Below are 19,921 nucleotides of genomic sequence, written 5' to 3' on the forward strand. Positions count from 1 at the left end.
TTGTGCTTCATCAACATTAAAAAATATGTGCATCAAAGCAGAATGAAAAGGCAACCTACAAAATTTAGAAAATATTTACAAATCATATATGTGGTGAGGGATTAATATTTAGAATATATAAGGAACTCCTACAACTCAACAACAAAAAAGACAAACAACCCAATTAAAAACAGGCAAAGGAATTCAACATAGATTTTTCCAGAGAAAATCTATAAATGGGTAGTAAGCACAAGAAAACATTCTCAACATCACTAATCCTTAGGGAAATGCAAATCAAAACCACAATCAATGAGATACTGCTTGACACCCGTTAGCATGGCTATTATGGGGGGGGAGGAAAGAAAAAAGAAAATAACAATTTAACAGTTGCTGGCAAGGAAATGGAGAAATTGGAACCCTTGTGCTTTGCTGGTGGGAATGTAAAATGGTGCAGATGCTGTGGAAAACCATATGGCAAGTTTTAAAACATTAAACATTTTAAACATAGAATTACTGCATGATACAGCAATTCCATTTCTAGATACACAGACAAAAGTATTGAAAGCAGGGACTTGAACTGATATTTACAGACTCAAGTCCATGGCAGCAATATTCACAATAGCCAAAGGGTGGAAACAACCAAAATGTCCATTGACATTTGTGGTATATACACAAAATGGAATATTATTCAGTCTTAAGAAGGAATGAACTTCTGGTACACTCTATTACACAGAAACATTATGCTACGTGAGATAAAACCAAAGGACCCATATTGTATGATTCCATATAAGTGAAATAAAACAAAAGGACACATATTGTATGATTCCACTTATATGGTGTATCTAGAGTGGTCAAATTGATAGAGACGGAAAGTAGAACAGAGGTTACTTGGGGTGGAAGGTGGGGATAATAGGGATTTATTGTTTAATGGGAACAGACTTTCACTTTGGGATGGTGAAAAATTCTGGAAATGGATAGTGACGATGGTTGTACAACAGTGTGAATGTATTAATGCCACTGACTTTTACACTTAAAAATGGTTAAAAGGGCACATTTGATGTTATGCATATTTTTCCACAATTAAAAACAAATGAAGAGAGCAAGGCATTCCAAAGTGTGGGCAAGAGCATTCCAGGCAGTGAGAGTAGGCCTGAAGGCAGGAAAGTGCCTGTTGTGTTTGAAGAACACAAAAACACATTATTGCAGAGCTCAGGGGCACCTCTACATTCACGGTCAACATGTCATCGTGGTTGTTAAATTATCTTTGTTGATTCCACATAGTCACTTGGTCTGTCAGTAGTGTGGTGTCCTTGAATGAATGAGTCAATCTATGTTAGATAAGAGCTTCTAACTTGAGAGCTTCCACTGGATCCAGCCCTATCTATGGAGGTCAGTCTGGGGAGCAGGAGTCACTGTCAGGCAGTACTTACGGCTCCATGACCTCTGTAACAGAGATTTGAGCTATTTGTGAGAAGAGTATCTCTACCTACTCCAACAACGTGGTGGGCTGGGAGCCAGGAAAACAGAAGTTTAAATCTGGGAACCAGGAACCCAGAAGTCACCATCTGGAACTGGAGCAGACAGGGTAACCAGCTAGGCCAGTTGTGTTGAAGAGCACCTTGCCCATTATAAATGGAGAGGATGAAACTATGGCAGGGAAAATCTAAGAATTCTCATGTCCAGTGCTCAGGCTCACGAACTCCAACTGTTTGAAAGGCACTGGAGACAACCAGCTTTCCTTTTGGCTTCCAGGGCCTTGACTTTCTGCTGAACCCTTAGGTCTAATCTGACTAGGGTTTAGACCAGGGACCTGCACCTTTTCTATAAAACACCAGATAGTAAATATTTTAGGCCTAGCAGGCCATGTTGTCTCTGTTGCAACTATTCAATTCTACTCTTGCAGCATGAAAGCAGACAGACAATATCTAAACAAATGAGAATGGCTACGTTCCAATAAAACTTTATTTATAAAAATAGAAGGCAGGCCCAATTTGGCCCATGGACCAGAGTTTACTGAATCCTGGCTTAGGCTTTCCATCCCCCCAGCCCTCTGTTTCCCACTGAGGCCACAAGTGAGAAAAATCCTTTCTGAACCTTACTTGCTGTGTTGATTTCTAGCCCCCCATGGTACTCCAGCAACCACGATGAACAGGATGGGGTCTGTGCCAGTTACCAATTTATTGCCTACAGGGTCCAAATTCACCCTTCATGGCTTGCTCTGAAAAAATGGAGCTGGTTCATTTAAGTATTTTTTCTTTACCAGCTGGCACAATGTCAAGGTTTGTCAGCCGAGGACTCTGGAGAGTCACTGTGGGAAGAAGGGATATGTTTTCCTCCTCGTTCTGGTGTGCTCTCTCAGCAGGCTCCTGCAGCATGAGTGGCTTCTTCAGTGCCCAGCTCCTGCAGTGCAGATGTTTTTTCACCACCAGGGTTCTGCAGCTCATGTAGCTGCTACAGAGCCTGGTTCCTGCAGCGACAGTGGCCAGCAGCACCCAGCCACCAGTTGTTTCCATTTTGGTTGGCTTTGTAGCAAAGCACCTCTGAGGAGACATCACTCCATGAATGACTTTCCTTGTCACACTAGAAGGCAGGTTCCAGTCAATTCTGGAGGGAAGATTTCTGACAACTACCATCAGTGTGGCGCCATAGCGACTTCTCTACCATCCAATTTGCCACAACCATGTCCCCTCCAACAGGGTCTGGATCTCAGCCCTGGGGCTCTATCTTCACCTCAGGAATGGTGGCTGCACCCTGTATCCGCTGATCCCATATTCTTTAGGGTTCTCTTTAGCTATTACTAGACAATCTCTCATTGCTCCAATCCCTTGTTATAGTTAATAATTTTCATGTATTAAAATTACTGAGTGTTTTTCCTCTCTTGATAGGACTCTGACTGATATAGCATCCCTGCCCAACGCAACAGGGAAGAGTGTCCAACCAGTAACCATCATACAATCTGGTGTGGTAAACCAGCAGAGGACAGGGTGCTGCGGGGCAGCGGGTAGCAAGGTGCTAAGGGTGGAGGAAGGTCTATGAGGAGTGATGGGAGAATTAAGCTAGAAAGGGTGAGCAGGGAGCAGGGGCACTGCAAGCTCATCAACACCTCCTCTTGTCTTTCTCACCATAGTCACTCAATCTCTGAGTCCTGTCAATTCTATCGTCCATGCTGCTCCCACTGCCACTCCCCAGGCCAGACCACCATCATCTCTGGCTGGCTGATTGTGAGAGCCTCGAATTGTCCTCTTACTTCCAGGCTTGCTCACTTCAGCCTGTTCACCATACTAGAATCAGAGGGATTCTTCTAAAAGGCAAATTTGAGGCAAAATAATCCTTGATTAACATCTGTTCTGGTTGCCTATTTCCCTTAGGACAAAGTCCAAACTCTGTATTCGGCCACAGGGCCTGGTTAGATCTGGCCTCTGATAAAACACTCCCAGTTTTATCTCTCCCACCCCATCCCTACCCTCCAGCCACAGGGAATGCCAGCTTCCTTAGGGGCCTTTACTTTTCCTTCTTCAAGAAACCCTCTCCCTGTCCCCACCCTCACCCTCACCCTTTCACTCTCATCTTTGCTTTCTTTGCTCATCCTTAGCCTCAGCTAAGACATCTGGTCCTCTGAGAAGCCTTCCCAAGCCCTGCTCTCTGTTATCCTGCAAGGAGCCCCCTGGGTATGTTTCAGTCCCACCCTGTACTTCTCCTCTCACAGGGCTTATCACACACTGGTAATTGTCTGTTGATGCATATGTCTCCCCACTACACTATAAGCTCCATGGGGGCAAAACCTCTTATACCTTGTTCAGCAGTTTCCTTGGCACTTATTATAGTGCCTAGCATATAGTAGGTGCTCAATAAATATTTGTGGCAGGGGGAGAGTGAACAAGCAAAGGTGGCAGGAGAGTATTGTGCAAGAATGTCATGTAAGTAGAGCACAGGGACTTGAGCAGGAGTGGCTGGGCTTGAAAGGCAGGTTGTCAGAGACCAGGTTGGGAAGGGCCTTGTCGCTCACGCTAAGCAGTTTGTACCGCAGAATGTAGACCAAACATCCCTCATTGGCTGCGGGTGACTGAACTGGGTTTCCTGTTTGTGCATTTGGTTTGACCAGAACAGTGTTTAAGAACCTTTGAATGCAAATGCCTTTCGGTTTGTCACAATTCCCACCAGTGCCCCCCATTCCTCTGGCCTCCTTCTCTCCTTTAGGCTGCCTGCCTGACCTACTGAGATCTGTGTTTGCTAACCCTGTGGACGAATGGGTGGGAGGTGATATAAAGAGGGGATAATTTAAGGAGGAAGATTTAAGATATGAGTTCTAGAAAGACAAATAGATCCATCATCGGTTGGAGGGTACTTTTGAGGGTTCCTTGGGAGAAGTGAATTTGTGTCATTCAAAGAGCCCTGACAGCAAAGGCAGACTTAGAAAATAAGAGGCATTGCACTTATTTTGAACAGCTTATATCTTCAGACTGCTAAACTGCCAGGCTGGATCCCTTCTCTTCTGTTTGGTTTCTCAAACACAAACTTCCCTGATGGAATCTGAAGTCAGATCTGCAGTAGATCAACATTGACTCAGCAACCTGCCACATTGCAAGGCCTTGTGCCAGGAGCTGTTTGGGATACAAAGTGTAAGGGAAAGCTGCAATACAGCATCTCCTGGGGGAAATGGGAGACACAGACATGTGCAGTGCCCCATGGAGATAGCCAGCTGGTGCTTTGGCAGCACTTTGTGGGAGGGCTGTACCTTGATGATATGGAATGTGGCCTACAATATTATAGGTCCCAAAACTCCAGCTGTTCATGCTCTCAGCATAGGTCAGGGTCCTAGGAAGCGATTCTTTTTAACAGAACTCCCTGGTTTTTAAGTCAGGTGGTCCATTTATTAACTTACAAAGGAGGCATTACCCCTCTGGTAACTTCAAAATTCAGGTTCATTCTCTAATGACTCCCTTCCCAATATAAAGTTTCTTGGAAAACTAAGCAGAGGATCAGGAAAAGATCATGAACAAGCTTGATGATCCATCCTCATTATGCACAAGAACACACCTCTTCAATGATCAGAAGACCCTTTTGTTAGTCAAGGCTAGACAGACCAGGATAAGTTGTGTTTTTTTGTAACATTCTTTTTTTTTTAATTAAAAAAAATTGTTGAGGTGGGGTCTTGCTATATTGCCCAGGCTGGAGTGCAGTGGCTATTCACAAACACAATCATAGCACACTGCAGCCTCTAATTTTTGGCCTCAAGTGACCCTCCCTTCTCAGCTTCCCAAGTAGCTGGGATGATTTATTTTTAATTTCAGAGTATTACAGGGGTACAAATGCTTAGGTTACATAAATTGCCTTTGTACCGCCTGAGAGCTACAAGCATGCCCATCCCCCAGATAGTGCACACTGCACCTGTTAGGTGTCAATTTACCCATCTGCTCCTCCCCCTCCCACCTACCCGACATCTTATGAATGTTACTTCCCATATGTGCACATTAGTGTTGATTGATTAGTACCAATTTAGTTGTGAGTACATGTGGTGTTGTTTTTCCATTCTTATGATACTTCACTTAGAAGAATGGGCTCCAGCTCCATCCAGGATAATACAAGAGGTGCTGGTTCACCAGTTTTTATGGCTGAGTAGTACTCCATGGCATACATACACCACATTTTATTAATCCACTCATATATTGACAGGCACATGGGTTGTTTCCACATCTTTGCAATTGTGAATTATACTGCTATAAACATTTGAGTACAGATGTCTTTTTTATACAATGTCTTTTTTTCCTTTGGGTAGATACCCAGTAGTGGGATTCCTGGATCAAATGGTAGTTCTACTTTTAGTTCTTTGAGGTATCTCCATACTACTTTCTATAGAGGTTGTACTAGTTTGCAGTCCCACCAGCAGTGTATGAGTGTTCCTATCTCTCTCCATCTGCACCAACATTTGTTGTTTTGGGACTTTTTGATAAAAGTTGTTCTCACTGGAGTTAAGTGATATCTCATTGTGGTTTTGATTTGCATTTCCCAGATGATTAGAGACGTTGAGCATTTTTTCATATGTTCGTTGACCTAGGACAATGTCTATAAAACTTTTTCCAACATTTTCTTCTAGAATTCTTATGGTTTCATGCCTTAGGTTTAAGTCTATTATCCATCAAGAGTTTATTTTTGTGAGAGGAGAAAGGCACAGATTCTATTTCAGTCTTCTACACATAATCATCCAATTTTCCCAGCACCATTTCTTGAATAAGGATTCTTATCCTCAGTGTATGTTTTTGTCTGCTTTGTCAAAGATCAGATGGCTATATGAGGATGGTTTTATTAAGATATCTGGCTTCTCAGTACTGTTCCATTGGTCTATGTCTCTGTTCTTGTGCCAGTACCACACTTTTTTGGTTACTAAAGCCTTGTAGTATAGCTTTAAATCTGGTAAATTGATGCCTCCCAATTTGTTCTTTTTGCTTAAGGTTGCTTTCGCTATACGTGGTCTTCTCTGATTCCATACAAAGCATAGAATTATTTTTTTCTAGATCTGCCAATAATGTTGCTGGTATTTTCATAGGGATTGCATTGAATCTGTAGATCACTTTGAGTAGTATAGATATTTTAACAAAGTTGATTCTGCCAGTCCATGAGCATGGTATGCTTTTCCATCTGTTTATGTCCACTGCTATTTCCTTCCTCAGTGTTTCGTAGTTCTCTCTATAGAGGTCTTTCACCTCCTTAGTTAAACATATTCACAAGTATTTTATTTTCTTTGTTGCTATTGTGAAAGGTATTTTTTTCAGGTTTTAAAACTTTTTATTTGCATATTAAAAAAACTGTGCATTCCAATAATTAAAATCATTTGAACAACAACAAAAAGGCACTCTGATTAAACTGCATTTTACAGCCTGCAGGAAACTTTGGGCCAGGTTTGTTTTACTCAAGATTTCACTGTCATCCCATCCCACTTCTTCCTTCACCAACAAGTGAGTTCTTTTCCTTCCTTGCCAGTCAGCCAAGCAGATGAGAGAGGCAGGTACAGCCTTCGTTGTCAGTAGTTCTTAATTTGTTGATGTGAAAGGGGCAGCACAGTCATTTAAACTTGATCCAACCTCTTTGCATCTTACAAAGTTAAACAGTTAAAAGAAGTAAAATAAGATTGCAATGCTCATAGAATGTACAGTGCATATTGGCAGCATTATGACTCACCTGCTTGCTTCTGTTCAATCGTTTCTTTGGAACGCAATGAATTTTTCTCTTGCATTTCCATCTTCTTCAATTTCAGCTTATCAAATTTCTCGATCTCAGCCATATCAGGTTTGTCGGACATGGTTGCAGAGGAAGCAGAGCAAGGTGCGAGAGCAAGCGGGATCCAATCTGTGCAGTGACCATTGTTGAGTCTTGTGAAAAGTACTGAGTCTTTGATTTGGTTCTTGGCTGGACTGTTGGTATATATGAATGTTACTTATTTGTGTACATTGATTTTGTAATCTGAGACTTTGCTGAATTTATTTATCAATTCCAGTAGTCTGTTGGCAAAATCTTTGGGGTTTTCTAGGTATAAGATGAGATCATCAGCAAAGAGCAGTAGGTTGACCTCTTCTGTGCCATTTGGATGCCCTTGATTTTCTTCTCTTGTCTGATTGCTCTGGCTAGGACTTCCAGCACTATGTTGAATAGAAGTGGTGATAGAGGGCAACCTTGTCTGGTTCCAGTTGAAATGCTTTCAATTTTTCCCCGTTCAGTATGATGTTGGCTGTGGGTTTGTCCTACTTGGAGTCATTAAACTTCTTATATTTGTAGATTTATTATTTTCTTCAAATTTGGGAAGTTTCTGGCCATTATTTCCTCAAATAATCTCTCTTCACCTTTCTCTTTTTCTTTTTCTTTTACACTGTATATATTGGTCAGCTTTATGATATTCCATAAGTCCCTTAGGCTCTGTTCATTTTTCTTCATTCTTTTTTCTTTCTTCTCTTCAGACTTGATAATTTCATATATCTCATCTTCAGGTTCACTGACTCTTTCTTCCACTTGTTCAAATCTGCTGCTGAGCCCTTCTCATGAATTTTCCAATTTATTTTTTTTTTGTATTTTTTAGTTCCAAGATTTCTATTTGTTTCCTTTTTACAATGTCTATCTCTTTGTTGATATTCTCATTTTGTTCATATATCATTTTACTGATTTCCTTTAGTTCTCTATCCATGTTTTCCCTTAGCCAGCATATTTAAGACAGTTTTTAAAAAGTATTTGTCTAGTATGTCTAATTCTAATGCCTGTGCTTCTTTAGGAATGGTTTCTGCCAATTAATTTTTTCCTTTAAAGGATCCTCCTTGCATGCCTTGTGATTTTGTGAAGTTGTTAAAAATCACACATTTGAAAGGACAGCCACCTCTTTCAGTCTTTGCAGACTGGCTCTGTACTAGGACAGTCTTTACTGGGTAGCTGGGCCTTCTCCGAGCCTTGGGATCAGACTGAAGTGGAAGCTTAAGGTCTTTTCAGTTCTTTTCTGAGCATGTATCTTGTCTCTGTGTGGCTTTTTCAATTTCTTCATATACACAGCTGCTTTTGAAAGTCTTAATCTCACTGCTTCTTCTTAGGGCCTTAGATGGTCTATTGTATGTCTCCATCTATAATCTCTTGCCCTAGGCACCTGTGGGTCTGTACTCTCCCTACAGCTTTCCTGAGCACTTCCCACTGCTTTTCCACCTCAACTTCCAAAATCCAGCCCATCATGCAGCCCCCAGACAGGTCAGAGAATTGCAAAAAGGTCTGCTCTGCTTCCTCTGGTTGAAGGGAATGAATTGGAAACTGGGCTGCTACCCAGTTCAGACCAAGACTGCTGCTGTGCCATGAAAGAGGTGGAGCAAGGATGAGTAAAATGGCACAAATTTTCCTACCATTTTAAATGTGGCTTTTTTGTGTGTGTATATTTGTTTGGTTTCTGTAAACATTTGACTATTTTGCAGAGCTCCTATAAGATGAGCTAAAAAGCAGACACAGGGGATCACTCTGCCATGGACCTTGGGCAAGGCATATTTTAAATCTTATTCCAATGATATAATCAGCATTAGCTTAGAGTCCTTGGGGCAGGAGAGCAAGACAGATGGTAGCACCTGCTTTTAAATACCATCTCAGAAGCTAAGAGGGCAGGGATGATTAGCAATCAGTCTGTGAACTAAGAAGTATTAAGTTCATACCAAGAAGCACAGTAAAATAAAAGAAGTAACTACCTAGGGGTCAGAAGACCTCAGCCTCAGTTTGAGTCTGCTTTTCATTAGTTATATAACCTTGGGAAAGTTGTTACTATTTTCTCATAGGGAAAATTGGGACAGTAATATCTCACAGGGTTCTTGTAAAGATTGTCAACAGTCAAAATCACAACAAATTTAGTTTAAAGATCTAATTGGCTTTTATTTGCAGTTTTAGAATTGAGCAATACCTCATTCTATACAACTAGAAACTAGGCTGCCATCTACTTCACACCATGACCACTGCTGTGCCACGGAAGAGGTAGAGCAAGGGTGCGTGAAAATGGCACAACATTTCCTACCATTTTGAATGTGGCTTTTTAAAAAATTGGGTATTTTCTTGGTTGCTGTAGACATTTGACTATTTTCCAGAGCTCCTATAAGATAATAGTGTTCCAGTGAGCTGAGCAGAGGAGCTTGGCTTTATAGGCAGAACAGCTGAAAAAAAGCAGAAACAGAATAAAAAGCAGTTGGTCATTTCAAAGTTACTTCCTTTGTAAAGGTTAAAGCAGAGGAGACTTCTTTATCATGCCAGCTAACACCCACCTATTAGGGGATCTGGCTATTATCTCTCTTTCTCCTGATTTCTTGGATGGTCAGATAAACAACTTAGTTTTGGCTGGTGGCACGGAGCTTTAGCACAAGTGATTCCATGTGGTTTGGTCTGTTGGACCTAGTGCAGAAGCTCGGTCCAAACCAACCACCTCCTATAAATTTTATTCGAGAAGATCAAAGGACATGATACACTTAGCACTAAGATTGTTGCCTCTAGATACCATTCCCCACATTAAAAGGATCCAGGACTCCTTGGAGAAATGGCTGATTCTGGGTCTAGAGCATAAATGTACAGGATGAGCGTGGACATTTTGGTGTGCCAGAAAGCAAAAACTTTATCCATAAACATTAGGTTAAAGCCAAAATAACAGAAATTACATGATGAAGGAGCTCCCATTAGCCAAAAAATGGGGAAAATTGAACATCAAAAGGAATAAAAATGAATCAAATTGAAACATATTGACTATATTTTTTAAAGATCCACAAGTTTATGATTATCAAAGGAAAAAAAAAAGGTAGAGTCCATTACAATCCCTGAAAAACCACTTTTAAAGGGGAACAATTAAGCATCTGTCCTGCCTTTCCTGTCAAAGAGTATTTCAGGCTAATCAACCAGCCTTAGTTCATGAGGAAAACAGTTCTAGCTAATAAACATGGAAGGAATGATTAAATTCGAAAATTACCACAACCCCTAATGAAGTAATAGCAAATAAGCAATGAACAATGGACAAAATCATTAAATAAAAGTTTAACAAGGAACTTTACAATTGCAAGGTCAGAGTATCCCCACCTGATCCCACATCACTAAAACTGGGACAATGAGGCATTGTGAGAGGCCAACATCCATCATTTCTTAAGAAGTTTTCTTGTCCCCCCAAATTGAATCTGAGTATATATAAGCCTCTATATCTAACCTCAATTTACAGGAAATATGGGAGAGAGAGGAACAATTTAAATGATACCAGAAGGAAGTAGTCAAATCCACAAAGTGGGACATTTACAGGACAAGTGACCCAGTTTCTACAAGTCAATACCAGGGAAAAGTTAAAAAGGCAGGGGGGCTGCTCTAAAATATAAGAGACTTAAAAGCCATACAAGCAAATTTCGTGTGTAGATTTTGTATGTATTCTGAGTTGAACAAACCAATGGTAAAATGACGTACAGGGTATCCCAAAAGTCACCATATATAGGGAAAATGGGAAACTGTAGCTATTATTAAATGTACCTTTATTTACAAAATATTCATTACAAAATTTTTCCTTTGTATGGAGACTCTTAGGACATCCTGTGTTTTAGACATCGAGAGAAATTTTATTCTCAACTGGGCATTAGGTAATACCAGGACCAGTTGATTTTGTCAGGTATGAAAATGGCATTGTGGTTATATAAGGAAAAGGTCTACTTTTTTTAGAGCAGTAATCTGAGATACATAGGGGTGAAATGACATAATATCTGCAATTTGATCTATTAATAAAAGGATGCAGCAGAAGAAAACAGAAAGGGATGCATAAAGCAAATGTTCCAGGAGCTTGATAACTGTTAAATCTCTGTGATGGGATATGAGAGTTCATTGTTCTATTCACTTCACTTTTGAAAATGTCTAAACTTCACCATAAATTTTAAACAGATTTTTAAAAAGAGATAATGTAGGCTGGAGGAGCGAGGGGAGTGGCTCACACCTGTAAACTCAGCACTTTGGGAAGCCAAGGAAGTGAGGATCCCATGAGCTGTGATCATGCCACTGCACTCCAGCCGGAGCGATAAAGGGGAAAACTGTTTCAAAAAAAAAGAAAAGAGAGATAATGTACAAAAGAAAGTGATACAGAGAATAAATATTAGTTCTCTTTCCCAGTAGCATAGATGTAAGACATGTGGGTGGAAGTAGAAAATCCCCTCTGTGTTTTATTAAAAACACTCTCTCGGGACTCATTTCATTTCAGAAACCACCAAAATTGCCTTCAGGGCGTGGTATGTAGGCCACGCCTCCACCAGGGATCTGGCTCTGGGGTGCAAATCCGCAGTTTGGTCACAGACAGAAACTCAGCAAGATCAAATATTTGAGAAGTTTTTGTTGTTTTTCTTCTTTTTCAGCAGGGAATTATTTTCGATCTGTTGAAAAACCCCCGAGGGGTAGCTGAAATTTTTGTGGGACAAGAATTATCATCTGTGCTCCTCAAACCTAGCCAAAATAAGGCCTGCCCCGCAGTAACTGCCGAGAGCAGCGTTTAGGGAGGCAGTAAGTAGGTAATTAGACCTGGGAGTCCACGCGGAGCCGGGCTGCCGCGGGGCGTAATGAGTCCAGCTCCGCAGCGCGGCGCTCCGCGAGAGACCCGGAACCCGCCCGAGCGCGGGTCGTCTGGCCTCGTTCCGCCGCCGCTGCCGCCGCGCCGCGCACACCTCCCGCTTGCCCGGGGTCGGGGCAGCCGCGACCGGCCGGCGGGGCGCTGGGCAGGCTGCTCCCGAGCGGCCGCCTCTCGGCCGTCTCCCCACACGACCTTGCGCTGTCGCGCTTAGCGTCGCAGGGTACCGGGGTGGCGGTGCCCGCGGACAAGCCGAAACGGCGCGCGGGCCACAGCGCCCGGGGGCGAAAGGCCGGGCTGGCAGGGCAGACGGCCTTTCCCGCCCACCGCTCTCCGTGAGCGGGCTCCTCACCGAAAGGCGGGGTGGACGCGTGGAGGAAAAGGAGCAAGAATGAAATACTGTGTGGCCCTACCAGCCGGAGATAGTTTAGCATCAGATGAATTTCCTCTCAGTCTTTACTAAAGACAGATCTGTCCTAAAAATACGTCACTGGGATAACAGGTATTTCTTCATAAGCTACATCTCTGACCTTACAGCATTCGTGATTGAACACTTTGTGTCATAAAATAGCCTAATGTCGGTGGCCGACAGACGTCCTCTGGACGAGTGCACAGCCCCACGCTCTCTCGACGCAGTTCCTCAAGTGGACACGTGGATAGTTTTCTACTTTGACTGACGTAAACGTAACGCTCGGTCAGTTTGTCAACCCGTCTCTCCGGCTCCCAGCGCGCAGGCCCGGGCTAGGCGGTCACCGGCGCCGGGGCTGGAGCGCACAGGTCCCGCCCAACGCACCGCCCTCTCTGTGTCGCCACAGAGGCCCCGCCCCTATGCCTGCTGGAGCCAATCAGAGCGCGGGGCGGGACCGCTCGGCCCTCTGGGAGCGCGCGCGGGTGGCGGCCAGGCGGCTGGTGAGATGGAGCGGGTCGCCCATCGGGCCCTTAAGTGCTCCCAGCCTCGGGCCCGGCCGCCGCCACCCGTGAGCTTCGAGGAGGAGCTTTACGACTGCCTCGACTACTACTACCTGCGCGACTTCCCGGCGTGCGGAGCCGGCCGCAGCAAGGGCCGGACGCGGCGCGAGCGGGAACTGCGCACCAACCGGCCGGTCCCCGGCGGCCACGAGCGCAAGATCGCGCAGAAGCTCCTCAACGGCCAGCGCAAGCGGCGCCAACGCCAGCTGCAGCCCCGGCCGCGCACTCGCCTCGGCTGAGCGCCGGTGCGTCCGGCCGTCCGTGAGGCTCCATCTGGGCAGAGTCGGCCCTTCTGAGGCTGCCCCCCATCAGCACCCTGACACCCCCACCTTCTCTACTGACTGCAGTTGAAACAGTGTAAAACTACCTTTTGGAGCTTTGTAGTTGGGTAGAAGAAGGGGCTAGGAAAAGAAGAAAACATCTTTTAAAAGATAAAAGTGAGAGCTTTACTTGCAGTGCTCAAGCTTGGACTAAAGAGGATGATTGATTTGTGTTTTTGTCTGATTTTCTACAGGATACCCTAAGGACCTGATAAAAGTATTTTCTCTGACTCCAGCTGTAACTGTGGTCCTAAGGAGGAGAGAGCCATGTTGGTCAACAGAACTTTTCCACATCGCTTAAGTTTACTGCTTCAATAGCTTTTCCTTACTAATCGATTGTTAATTAACGTCCAAGTGGGTATGCCTTTTTAGGGTTTTTAATTAAAAGAGAGCAGCAAGAATGGCATTTTAACTCTTCGGGTTTCTTTTCAGTTACTATGGTAACCGTTTCAAGTCCACCAATACGTGAGTTCTTATCTATAAAGAAGAGGTCACAAAGGTGAATGGGGGAGACCAAAGATAGGAATTTGGACAAGATTTCTACCTAAATGTCACAGACTACTCTGAAGGCTTAATATTTACTTTTTATAATGTGTATTGAACAGTGTGTCAACCTAAAATCATCAAAAGGGTTAGAATCTAGTCTCTCTCTCTCTCTCTCTCTCTCTCTCTCTCTCTGTCTCTCTCTCTCTTTATTTATTTATTTAGAGACAGGGTTTTGATCTGTTGCCCAGGCTGGAGTGCAGTGGTGTAATCATAGCTCACTGTGGCCTCGAACTCCAGGGCTCAAGGGCTCCTCCTGCCTCAGCCTCAGCCTCCTGAGTAGCTGGGACTACAGGTGCACACCACCACACCATCTAATTTTTACATTTTTAATTATTTGTAGAGGCAGGAGTCTCACTATGTTGCCCAGGCTAGTCTGGAACTCCTGACCTCAAGCAATCCTCCCTTCTTGGCCTCCCAAAGTGCTGGGATTACAGGCATAAGCCCACAGGCAGCTTTAGAATCTAGTTTAAGGAGAGTTTACTCACAATAAAAGTTTAAGGACAGCTGCCTAGGAAGCACAGGTTCCAAAGAGGTGTTCTGAAGTGTAGAAGTTTAGGACTGTTTAAAGTTTAGGGAAGCTTAACAATTTTAACAGCTTTCTATAGAAGGCTTAACACATAGTTTCAATGATCTGATTAGTTGTGGTCTTTCCCCCCCCCCGCCCCCCCCTGGAAAGGTGTATTTAACATTCCACACTGAAGATGTAACAGTCATGGGGTCTTTTGCACCATCTGGTGTGAGTTAGGTAGAGGACAATAAAGGAGGCAGTTCTATAAAACTGCCTATAACTATCTATAACAAAGATTAGTGATTGGAAAGGGAGGAGGTCTGGTCTCTTCTAGTCATTTACAGAAAAGAGCAATGAAGAAGCAGTTAATCTATAATCTAAGAAACAAATTGGAAACTTGACTCGGTTTCCAAAGCTGAACTCTTCCCTTGGCATAATAGATTTAGACGGTCTGAAATTGTATTTTCTTTTATAGTTGCTAGGTTCTTTGCACTATGGATCCCACAACACTCCTTTGAGGTAGATGCTGCTATCTGCATTTTAGAGAAGGGATTCTAAGGCACAGAGTTCAACAAACTTTCCAGAAGTCACACAGCTAATTAGACCAGGTGGTCTGACCCCTGTACTTGTGCTCTTAAACTCTACACTATTTAGCACAGCAGTAAATATTTCATGTTTAGTTTTATCCAGAATTTTCCTGTAGGTTATGGCAAACCATGTTACATTTTAATGATATTTTTGAAAATGGAAATTTTACAGGAAATCCATTTCTCTCAAACTAATTGATAAAGAAATGATGCTGTTCTTTTCAAATGCATTTTTAATTTTTCCCAAGATTTGAGAGAAGTGTGTTTTAGGGACCCCAAATCAGCAGATACTCAAAAAAAGCATTTACTCTATCCAACATCAGTTTTCCTCAACTGTTAGACAAGAGTTGTGTTACTGTTGTAAAATTATGCAGAAAATGGCAGGCTAGCTTTCCTCTTTTCAGTCTGCATTCAGTCAGTCCTTCTGCGCCCAGCAGTGAGTCCTTGGTTAGGAGAGAAGAGTGATATAGTAGAAGGAGCAGCCTGCATTTGAGTCCTGGCTTTGACTGTTGACTACTCTAGCATCCAGCAAACTTCAAATTCCACCAAGCCTCAGTTTTCTCATTTGTAAAATGGGATTAGTATTGGATTACCTTGCCAAATTGTGAGGATTATGGATAAAATATATAAAGCATCTAACACAGTTAAGGGCTGATAATAGGAGCTCAATGAATGGTAGCTATTTTTAAATTTAAAGAATGCCATCCCTCCCCAACTTTCTCTCTAGTCATGAAGTCTTAAAATTCTTTAACTCATTACATTAATTCTTTTAAAATGTCTGGGGTGTCTAGCATCCAGGTAGTGTGGTATGGTAGTAGTACTGGTTTTGGCCTACTGCCTCTATAGGCTGGGTGCAATGGCTCACACCTGTAATCCTAGCACTTTGGGAGGCCTGGGTGGGAAGAGCACTTGAAGCCAGGAGTTCAAGACCATCCTGAGCAAGAGTGAGATCCTGTCTCTACAAAAAGTAGAAAAATTAGCTGGGCGTGGGTGACGTATGCCTGTAGTCACAGCTACTTGGGAGGCTCAGGCAGGAGGATCAAACAAAACAAAACACCTGTATAGACTTGGGCAAGATACTTAACCTCTATGCATCTCTTTCCTTACCTATAAAATAGGGGTAATACTAGTACCTGTTTCAAGAGTTCCTGTGGAATAAATGAAATAATGCATGTAAAGCTCTTAGTGCCTGATATGTAGTGGGCACTAAAACAATTAGTAATGTTGCCATTGCAACTTTTTTAGCCTTTAGGAATTTACTCCTTATCCCTAGTCTCCCTCTGCTAGGTCTCAGACACTATGTCCAGACTAATGTTATTGAAGACCATTTGTTCCATGGAAAGCAGGTCTATGCAAACCTACCCTCAAAAGCCAAGAAAGCTGAGAGCCTGAAGAAAGGCTGACAAATCCAGCTTCTCAGGAACATTTAATTAGGGCTTACAAACAGAAGCCATGTCCCAGGTGGCTGAGACATAGTAGGTCCCCTCACTGTTACCCCCAGACCCAGGGCTTCTATATTGTAAGGATAGGATGTGTAGGACAACTGAAGTCAACCCCTCAGGGAAAGGGACAAGGCTGTTTTGATGTGCTCTTAACAGTAGATATAGTAGAATTCTTAAAGAGGCATTCCTGGATGTTGGGTTAATCAGAAGTCAACTTGAGAAATTAGCATCTAAAGTAGAGTTGCTTTAGCCTCCACACCATTTTAATCATATAAAAACCCTCAGTGGCTTCTCTAACCTTGTAGGATAAAAAGCCTAGATTGCTTATATTGTCCTGGAGATCATCTATTGGATTTTCTTAAATTTGTTTCCCACAGCTTACAAAAACACACCCAGTTCTTCTGCCCCCTTAACCAATTCTGCCTCTTCATTTGAATCTGTGCTGTCCTATTTAGTATGTCCTTTCCTCTTTAAGTGTCAATCTTCTGAAACTAATCCCACCTATACCTTAGTGCTCCCCCTCCTTGAAGCCTTCATCTGCACTGAATGTCCACTCCCTTGAAGTCCTGTAGAACTTCATATGAACACCACTTAACCACTTGTTCATACAGTATTTAGTGCTTTCAGATCAATAATTACATTCATTCCTTATTTTTTTTGGTCTGATATGTGCAAGGCACTGTATTTATATGTCTTAGTTATCCAAATAAAAATATTTAGAGCGCAAGGACCATAATGTCTTAAACATTCCAGTTCCTCCACAACTCCTGTGGTTAAATATAGCATCCCCAAACAGATATAAGCCATATTAAAGCAATAAGATGCTCTGCTTACTAGATTTTACTCATTTAATTTTTTAGTTTTATTTTTTTAGAGACAGAGTCTTTCTGTCACCCAGGCTGGAATGCAATGGTGTGATCGTGGCTCACTGTAACCTCAAAGTCCTGGGCTCAAGTTGTCCTCCTACCTCAGCCTCCCAAGTAGCTAGGAATACAAGTACATGCCACCATGCCCAGCTAATTTTTAAAATTTTTTGCAAAAATAAGGTCTCACTGTTGCTTAGGCTCGTTTCAAACACCTGGCCTCAAGCCATCCTCCCTCCTTGACCTCCCAAAGTGCTGGGATTACAGGTCTGAGTCACCTTGCCTGGCTTGATTTTGCTTATTTTAAATATGAAAAGTTTTAATTAAATTTAAATTATAAATATGGTCACTGTAGAAAATGTGTATTATCTATTGCTATGTAACAAACTACTTCGAACCTATCGGCCTAAAACAAACAGTTATTGTAGGGGAGCCAACAAGGGAGACTTCTCCCTTTGCCCTCTGAAGTTTGCTGAAAAATCAGCCCACAAAAGGCTGATTAACTGGAGAAAAGACATACAAATTTATTTGACATGTTTACTGTGGTAGAGTTACAAAGAATGATTACCCATCCCCACAACAGAGGCTTATGTACCATCCTGACAAAACAGATTATGGGAGTGGGGAGAAGAGGAATTCTACTGAGGGGCAATAAAGGATTACTAGAGAGAAGAATGGATCTGGGAACAAAGATTAACTTGTAACTAGTCCTCTCAGTGAGACGGTCTGTTCAGGTGTGGTTACATTTTGGTCTTACTGGAAGGGGAAGAAAAAAACAATTGTCCTTTTTGGTAGGTCTGGATCTTAGGCAGATAAAGGAACTTCAACTTCTTTGGGAGAGACCTTGAGGCTTCTTCAGCTCAGCATGTCAACATGTCATATTTTGGGATATCAGTTTCTGAGCCCTGACAACCCAAAATAAGTGACTGGGACAAAGATCTCAATCAGTGAAGGTTTATTAAGCCAAAGTTTAAGGACACACCTGTGAAAAACACAGATGGATCTGTGACTATTTTTTCTGAAGCAGGATTTGGGAACTCAGGTTTTAAAGGGGACCAGGACAGAAAGAAAAAAGGTGAAGGGGGTGGGCAGTGATACAAACGGTTACATTCTTGTGAGGCCCAAGAAATCTACATTTTACATAAGATAAAGCTAATGTCAGAAGAAAAAAAGGAGTGAAGGAAGAATCAATTATGTAGATATCCCTGGGTAGGTAGAAGAATGATTGATCTTGTCTCTGTTCTGCATCTGGGAAGATAAACTTGTAATCAACATATTATTAGTGTGGAATTGAACAGACTTTAGTTTTAGCAGCTAGACTTAACCTGTAGACCTAAAGTTACAATTTGCATGTCTTTGCTTATGAAAGACCAACAAAGAATTTCTTTATGAATGATCTGTGGGGATAGTCCTTCATAGACACCTGAGGTCTTTTACCTTCCCCATGGGGACCTGGCTGTAAGAGCTATTCATTTGGAAAGGGGTGTTGCATGACTCAGACTCCAGGCTTGATCTTCCCTTTTGCATGAGGAGTTGGGGGTGGGGGGGTCCTGAGATTTGGATTTGCTTTTACAGCCCAAGCATCATTATCTCAATTTCTGTGTGTCAGGAATTCAGGAGTGGCATAGCTGGGTTGTTCTAGCTCAGGGTGACTCATGAGGCTGCAGTCAAGCTGTTGGATGGGACTACAATCATCTAGAGGCTGTTTCCAAGATGGCTCAGTCATGTAACTGCTGATAGGAGGCTCTGTTCCCTGCCGCATGAGCCTCTCTATAGGCTGTGTGGGTGTCCCAGAGTGACAGCTGGATTTCCCCAGAGTGAGTGATCTGAGAGAGTGAGCAAGGGGAAAGCCACAGTACCTTTTATGATCTAGTTTCCAAAGTTCCAAACTATCACTCTTGTTTTTTCCTGTCAGAACTGAGTCACTAAATCCAGTCCACACCCAAAGGGAGAATAATTAGGCTCCAACTTTTGAGGACAGTGTCAAACAATTTGTGGACATATTTTTAACTACCATGGTATTAGCTGGGCTCAATCGCTTGCACCTGTAGTCCCAGCTACCCAGGAGGCAGGATTGCTTGAGCCCAGGAGTTCCACATCAGTCTGGATGTGGAGAGCCTATCTCTAAAATATATATATATATATATATATATATATATATATAAAATAAACTACCCTAGCATGTTTAATTATTCTAAGTATGTTCATTATAGAAAAATTGGAAAATATGCACAAGGAAAAAACAAAAAGAAAGCAAGAAATCACTTGTAATTCCACTACCTAATGGATAAAATCATTATCTGGGTATATGTAATTCCAGTCTTCAAAACATATATGAACTTTCTCAAAATATAAACCTACTATGTGTACTATTTTGTAACCTGCTCTTTCACTTAATATATTGTAAATATACTTTTCATATCACATATTCTTTCATAACATTTTTAATGGCTGCATACCTTTTATCGTATGTATGTATCATAATTTATTTTATTCTATATTGTAGAACACTTTGTTTACAGGATTTCTGTATTTTATACATTTTATTAAACATCCCTACAGCTAATTTCTTTCAACAATCGTGACACCCTTAAATTCCTAGAAGTGGAATTTATGGAACACAATTTGCACAGT

General features: G+C 42.3%; 1 protein-coding gene and 1 pseudogene across 1 annotated transcript; one reads left to right on the forward strand and one right to left on the reverse strand.

Annotated features, from left to right (window-relative positions):
• Positions 1-7,144: 7,144 nt before the first annotated feature.
• On the reverse strand, positions 7,145-7,276 carry LOC105807033 (annotated as a pseudogene).
• Positions 7,277-12,957: 5,681 nt separating this feature from the next.
• On the forward strand, positions 12,958-13,747 carry NUPR1L (nuclear protein, transcriptional regulator, 1-like). The gene is made up of 2 exons (XM_012640288.1): positions 12,958-13,378; positions 13,536-13,747. The coding sequence occupies exon 1, from the start codon at positions 12,967-12,969 to the stop codon at positions 13,258-13,260; it is 294 nt and encodes a 97-aa protein (XP_012495742.1). The 5' UTR covers positions 12,958-12,966; the 3' UTR covers positions 13,261-13,378; positions 13,536-13,747.
• The last annotated feature ends 6,174 nt before the right edge of the window (positions 13,748-19,921 follow it).

Source organism: Propithecus coquereli, unplaced genomic scaffold (assembly GCF_000956105.1).
Source record: "Propithecus coquereli isolate 6110/MARCELLA unplaced genomic scaffold, Pcoq_1.0 Scaffold150, whole genome shotgun sequence".
NCBI lineage: Eukaryota > Metazoa > Chordata > Mammalia > Primates > Indriidae > Propithecus > Propithecus coquereli.

Excerpts from the sequence above, each read along its gene's own strand:
- NUPR1L (XM_012640288.1), top strand. The coding sequence starts at position 12,967 with ATGGAGCGGGTCGCCCATCGGGCCCTTAAGTGCTCCCAGCCTCGGGCC.